General features: G+C 40.9%; 1 protein-coding gene across 1 annotated transcript; it reads left to right on the top strand.

Annotated features, from left to right (window-relative positions):
- Positions 1 to 5,417: 5,417 nt before the first annotated feature.
- LOC115969842 lies at positions 5,418 to 6,773 on the top strand. The gene is made up of 3 exons (XM_031089465.1): positions 5,418 to 5,653; positions 5,729 to 6,126; positions 6,205 to 6,773. Exons 2-3 carry the CDS (start codon positions 5,731 to 5,733, stop codon positions 6,718 to 6,720), a joined length of 912 nt encoding a protein of 303 aa, XP_030945325.1. The 5' UTR covers positions 5,418 to 5,653; positions 5,729 to 5,730; the 3' UTR covers positions 6,721 to 6,773.
- The last annotated feature ends 443 nt before the right edge of the window (positions 6,774 to 7,216 follow it).

Here is a 7,216-nt window from a genome sequence, read left to right as displayed (position 1 = left end):
TTTCAAGCTTTCTATTTTTAGGTACAAATATACTTTGATACTTTTTAGCAATTAAACAAAAAAGTTTTCAATAAAAGAAACTACTTTGTGGAACAAGAGGTTGTATGTGTCTTACTTAAAAAGAAATATTTTCTATAGCTATGTTCTGTAGGGTGGGCTTGTTTACAAACAAGGAAATTATAACATATTCATACCTAACGACTTCCCACAAAGTGGGGGAGGGGGAATATGTTACCATGTGGTATTCTTAGTCCAACTTCATTACTCTTTGAGACTATTAACTGCTTGTACTTGGTTTAGGATATCCTCCTTTCTAAAAAGCCTTCTAATCAATTGAGGAAAGCCAGATTTAGAATCCTTTTTCACAGCCTTTTTGCCGAAATGAGATATCATTCTTAGGGGAATCGGAGGCTTTAAAAAGGAGTATTTTCATCAGCTGCGTTCGGTAGGGTGGAGCAAAAGTGAGGGAATTTTTTACAGGAATAGGGGTGTTGGGAGATTCTCAAATCACTTGCTTAAGATATTTCATGTTTTATTTTTATCCTATTGAAAGTGATGACTATTTGGTGGAGGTTTCTGAACTGTGGTTATCACCTTATTAACTAAGGGAGAATGACGAGGAGTCAGTTTGGATGCAGCTTTTTTCTTCTAGTTTTTTTAGCTTACATACTTTTTTGAGCCTCATTTTTTAGGTACATCTGCATACTTTTTACCAACTTTCGACAAATAAATTTTTAGCCAAAAGCTGCATCCAAATGAACACAAGGTGTTGAGGCTCATGGGCCATCATAAGATGACATATCCTAATCCCTTATCCGCCTACCTTGTCTTTGCCACCTTGGTTTAGTTAGCGCCATAGGTGGTTTGGCACTTACCATTTAGACTTATCTTTTAATAGTTGGCTCAAATGGAAAATTATCATTTATTCAATTTTATTTCCTTCCTGTTTCCACTTTTTTAGTCTAAAATTAATTAATTCATAATCTATTCTCTCTATCATTTTTCTGTCCCTATACTTTTTCTACTTAATCAATCACACTTTTTTGAGAATAAAATTTATAATAAGCTCGCGATTTAGATGCTTTTACACTCATTTGCAAAGTTAAAAACAACAGCTATCACATCTTGGGAATTGTGAGGTAAGCGCACGTGGTGGGTATAAAGGTCGGTCCAATTAATTAGGCCAGCATTTTGAAATTTAAGCACAAATAAGTTCGGATTTTTGCAATCGCAGATCAATTATATTAAATATATATATATATATATATATATATATATATATATATACAATTATGCTGAAAGCTACAAATATGTATGGACAACAGTTGTTGGAAAAAAAAAAAGTCAAAAAGAAGGGAAACCCCTAGCAGACACTACGTACGTGGCTTTTGAGACTTTTTTTTTGTTTTTGTTTATGTTTTGGGAAGTAATTATTTGCAAGCTTAAGAAGACTTGTCAAAGCAAAAATGTAAACCCAAACTACTGCATGAAAGCATTCACACGTGGCATCTGAACTCTAATAAGAGCATTCACAACAGATGTGTTAAATGTGTCAAATATCAAATATTTAGTACATTTGACATATCAAATACAAAAACCCCTTTTATAAAATGTTCCAAATCTCATAATTTTTGTCACATGTGAACAGTATTATTCAATTTTAGAACGATACGAATAAAAATGCTAAAAAAAAAAAATTTTATTCATTTCCCTCTCATTCTTTTTTTCTTTCCCTCTTCTCTCTCTCTTTTTCTTTTTTCTTTCTCCGCCACTCCATCTTTGTCACTCTCTTTTCTTCTTCTTTCTCCAGAAGCTTCCCTTCTATTTTTTTTCTTTTTCTCATTTTTTTTTTCCTTTTTTCTTTTTTCTATCACTTTCTTTACACCTTTTTTTTTTTTGGTCATTCTCTCTCTCTCTTTCTTCTTTTTTCTCCGCCTAAACCGTTGCCATTGAGATTGACCGTTGCTATGGAGTTTGGCCTCACCGATGAGGTCGATTAGTGGAGATCGCATGTAAGTTTGGGTTTTTTTTATATATATATATATATAAATATATATATATTTTTTTTAAGGTGGTGTTGGTAGATGTGGGTTTATGCCGGTGGTGGCTGTCGGTGTTGTTGTGGCAGTGGTGGTTATGGGTTTGTTTGATTTGGGATGGGTTTTGAGGTTTGTGAATGTGGCGTGTTGTGGTGGATTTTTTTTTTAGTTGGCGTTGGTGGATGTGGGTTTGTGCCGGTGGTGGTTGTCGGTGTTATTGCGGCAGTGATCGTTGGTGGCTGTTGTTGCGGTAGTGTTGGTTGTGCGTTGTTGCCGTTGTTGTTGTTATGTTTGATGATGATGATGGTGGGAGGAGTTAATATATTATTTTAATGTGTTGTGAATATTATTTTAATGTATAGAATTGAATGATAAAACATCTAATAAATGGGATGTTGTAAAATGATGTGGTAAAATAATAAAGTAAGTTTTTGGTATGTCAAAATGACATTTTTTTATAGAACATCTGTTGTGGATGTTCTTACTAAATTCAAAGATTAATTTTTGACTTTGATCTTATGTGCTGGGAAAATGGAACTAGAAAAGGGTTGATTAAAATGATTAAATTTCTTTGTTGGTTTTAATGGTGCAACAACTTGGAAGTGACAAATAAATTTTCGTCACCTAATTTTGGTACTTTTGTTTTCAATTTCAACTTTTCTTTTTTGATAGGGGAGATATCCCATTATTTCGATTATTATGGGCGGGTAATAAATAAGGCAAGGGCATTATGGTAATTTCATATGAGAAGATTGATACTTGAAGTCATAGGAGTAGTGTACCTAATTTGCTGTGGCCGGACTCCATTGCCCCCAAAAGCTACATATTGAAGACCACATCAATTAGTTAAGATTGTATTAATTACATCACTAATCTTCACTCAAACCTTCCACTTAGCATTTAATGTAATATTGCCTATCCCTTCATGGATTTCCCAACTAATTAAGAAGAGCGCCTAGATTAACAAAATGGGCATGAGTTTGAAGCATCTAGCCAAAAGTAACAGAAGGCGATCCAGCACGTGTGATTAGGGATATTTTGGAGTGCAAAAACACCTTAGAAGTTCATTTTCATAAATTCTCTCTATTTCCTCACTAAGTTAAGCTTATGGAGTGCTTACTACCCGGCTATCATGATACCGCTTAATATTGTCTGTCATGATACCGTGCTCTGTTTATGGATGAACGAGTGATACTATGTATGCATTTGGATTGGCGTCCACGGTGCTGTGTTTGCGTTTTCCTTTTTTTTTTTTTTTTTTTTAAAATTGATGTGCGCATTTCACGTGGGAGTGTCTGTCAATCGGTCTTGTGCACTAGCACGAGACCTACCACCTCTTTAACAATCCAAATTTTCATTGGAATGACACTGTTCAGTGGGTCCGTGTACTGTTCATGGGACCCACAAACCTCTTCATTCAACAACTTTTTCATTAAAATGGGTCCCACGGCATTATTTACACATTTAAAAATTATTTTGTTACAGTATTTTTCGTTTTTAGCAAAATAAGCAGTGATGATGCACAAGATCGTCAGTAACAGTGAGCGGATGGAATCCTTCGTGGTGCGAGAGAATATGCTCAACGATGATCACCGGTGTGGTGCCTGCCACAACGTCTCCGATGCCAAAGTCAGAAAAATAATAGTCAATCAAGATGTATATCTATGTGTGTATATCTCGTACCTTTTTACTGACTGTGTGGGAGCTTTATACTTGCAACCTTGGGGGCTAGCCGTTGGGGTGATAAATGCTTTCTCAAGTAACGCCCCTGGTCCAATAATGAGACTTTTAAGAGGTTCCCAACGGTCTGCTGGGCTGATTTCGTAACCGCTCAAGTCATTGATTGACTGCATTGAGTGACTCTCTGTCTTCGTCAATGATGATGGTTTTCCTCGTTGTTCCTGATGACTTCGTCAAGGATGCTTCCTCCTTCACTAAATGTTATCTTCGTCTAGGGATGCAGCATCGTCATTCCCATCAATTGCCCCCCAGGTTCTGGGGTCGTCAGTGACGTGTCATGACGATCACAGAAGATGAAAAGCTTCTCTTGTGACTCTTGGGGTTCTGTTCCGCATTTAATGCTTAGTGGCGGCGCTACAGGCAATCATGACCACGTGGCGCGTGACGATCCGTGGAGTTAATGGTGTGACCCTTGGGTTTCCCGCTGGTTTTCTAATCGCTTTTTGGTCTAAGTTTAAAACTTCTCTTTTTTAATTTTTTCTTTCACCTTTCAAAGAGCGAAGACAGAAAGTTTTTCAGTGATACTCCGAGCATTCTTTTGAGACTGTCTTTCTTCTCCGACTCGCCTTGCGCTGTGCTTTTGCCGTTCCACCATTGGAGGTGTGTGTCTCTTTCTTTTCACTTCCTTCCTCTTTTTGTTTTTGCATAATCTCTGATTCTATGTTTCCTTTTATTCTTCTTTTGTTGTTGGTTTCTGCTTTTCTTCTTTTTGGGGATTTAGTTTGAGTTGTATTTTTCTGCCCCTTAGATTTCTGCATTTCCATGGTTGATAGTTTGGAGGTTAGGATAGCTTGTCCGTCGGTCTCCTTCCTTTTTGCGCGTCTAGGGGGGTCTTTGGGCACTTATCCGTTTCTGGAAAATTTTGTGTTTGAGGGTAATTGTCTGAGCGTGGTTTTGGGCGACTTGTTGCCCTTGCTTCGTCAACCGCTGAATTGGTTCGAGGGTTTAGCTAGGAGAGGGTCAATGTCTGAGGTTAGATCTAGCGATCTCGAGACTGGGTTGTCTTCTAGTGACGACCCGGTTGAAGGAGATACAGCCGTCTCTGGCCAACGGGTGGTTAGGGCTTTTCATGCCCTCGAGGAGATTTGTGGCCTGGACGCTGAGATCGTAAATAGATTCAAGGATCGGTTTCAGTTCCCATCTAGGGTTCGTGTTCGTCTACCTAGGGAAGAAGATAGGGCCTGCCACTTTTCCCCAGGTGAAGTATGTTTTTATGAGTCATCTTTCACCTGCGGGCTTAGATTCCCCGTCCATCCGTTCCTGATGGAACTTCTAGATCATTTCGGTATTGCCCCCGGGCAGCTCATGCCTAATTCGTGGAGGATCGTGATCAACTGTATGCAAATATGGTTGGCCTCCAACGGGGATATGATCCGGCTGGCTGAGCTCACCTACTTGTACCGCTTGAAAGAATCCAAAGAGTGGGGGTATTATGAGTTAGTCCCCTGGGAGAGAAAGACTAGGATTGTCAAGGGCTTGCCCTCGTCCTTCAGGTATTGGACGTCGCGCTTTTTCTTTGTGTCTGGGGACGACTTCGAGACTCAATCCAGCATTGATTGGGGTGATATCCCGAGGTTGCTCCATCGGTGGGGAACCCCGACCTTAGGTGCGTCAGTATTTCTCCCCGTCGTTTCAATTTTGCCAGTTTTGAGGCTCCGGTCTTGCTAACTTCTTTGTTTCTTTGTTTGGTGTAGCTAAGAGACGGCCTGGATTGAAGAGTAGGTACAAGGAACGCATAGAGACTGCGATCGGGTACGCTGAGACGATTGAAAGCTGGGACGAGCTGGTTGACCCCCGGTCTCTTGCATTTTACAATCTCGGTCCTGACCCTTCTCCTTTCGTTCTTCATCAGCTTGGTATTGAAGGCAAAAAGAGTAAGTTCTGACTTCGTCAATGTTTGATTCTCCTTGCGTACTTGGGCATTTTTTATAAATGTTTTCTTCTTGCAGAGATGACGACCAAGTTCAACAAGGACATGTACGCGAAGATGAGGTCGAAGAAGGACGAGCCCCTGTCCAATCTAGGGAAGAAGATCGTGCGCGTGACCGGGCAGGGCTCTACTCCTACTCCCCTTAGTACCATTCCTCCCATAGCCCTCGAGACGACGAGAACTTCCTCTCCAACTGCGTCCATAGAGGAGATCGTCACTCCAGGCTCAAAAAGGCAGCGCGTGGCTGGTAAAGGGAAGGAGAAGAAGAAGGCTGATGTTTCCTCGTCAACAATATGGGATGATGAGAGGTTGGCTTTAGACAGGGCTCATGAGGTTGTCACTCCAGCGGACCTAAGGGCTCTCTCAGACATGTCTTTGAACGACGTTGCCTCCCGCCATGTTCATAAGCTCGTCCAGGTACGGAGTTCGTCAATTTTTTTTATTTTTTATTTTATTTTTTTATTTTTTTATTGACGACTTACAACCTCTTTCCAGGTGTTGGGAGAGAGCCTCCACATTACTGCTGAGTATATCACTCAAGAGGCCAAGGTGGCGTCTCTGACGACCCGAATGGAGGCCCTGGAGAAAGAGAACTCCGACCTGAAGAAGAACCTGATTACCTCCATGGACGAGGTGACCTCTTTGAAGCAGAAGGTCAAGGTGCTAGATGACGACCTCAGGGTTGAACGCCAGTTGACCCAAGAAAAGGATGAGCAGCTTCTTTCAGCCAAGGAGAAGCTTGCAACTGTTGCCGCCAGGTCGGTGGAGGCTTTCCAGACTACTGACGAGTACAATACTGTACTCTTCAGTTGGTATTTCAAAGGTTTCGAGCTGCTCAGGAGGTACCTCGTCAAGCACCCTTCTGGGGTCAACATGGAGAGTTTGGATTTGGAGGAGGTAGATAAGGAGATGGCTTTGGACGAGGCTGCTCAGTCCTCTGCCCCAGATGGTGATGCTCCAGGTCCTGCCACCGATGCCCCTGCCGCCATGGACGCTTCTGCTGATGCCTGACCCTGTTACTTAGAGAAAAATTTTTGTTGTATTTGGTAGATGCCCTTCTTGTTTTGGGGCCCTTTTTTTTTTAAGTCTAATTTCAGAACAGTTAATTTTATTTTGAAAACAATGATAGTGGCCCAGTGGTTATGGGCTGGAATGAAGTTTACTTACTTTTCTTCTAGATGCTTTGGCTGATTTACATCTGTTTACAATTTTGTGCTTTGTTGCATCCTGTTTTGATTTGACGCATTGCACTCTTTTCTCCGTGCACTGACCCCTGCCACTTGTGACTTGAAGGAGGTGCCGTCTGGCGACTTAGGTCCATCCAGGCGGGCTCTTGTTACTTAGTCTTTTAGCCATACTTCTATGGTCGTCAGTAACTTACATCCGTCAAGGCGGAATCTTGTTACTTAGTCTTTTAACCATATTTCTATGGTCGTCAGTAACTTACATCCGTCAAGGCGGAATCTTGTTACTTAGCCTTTTAGCCATACTTCTATGGTCGTCAGTA

Source organism: Quercus lobata, chromosome 12 (assembly GCF_001633185.2).
Source record: "Quercus lobata isolate SW786 chromosome 12, ValleyOak3.0 Primary Assembly, whole genome shotgun sequence".
Taxonomy (NCBI): domain Eukaryota; kingdom Viridiplantae; phylum Streptophyta; class Magnoliopsida; order Fagales; family Fagaceae; genus Quercus; species Quercus lobata.
This window is presented reverse-complemented; position numbering and strand designations above follow the sequence as displayed.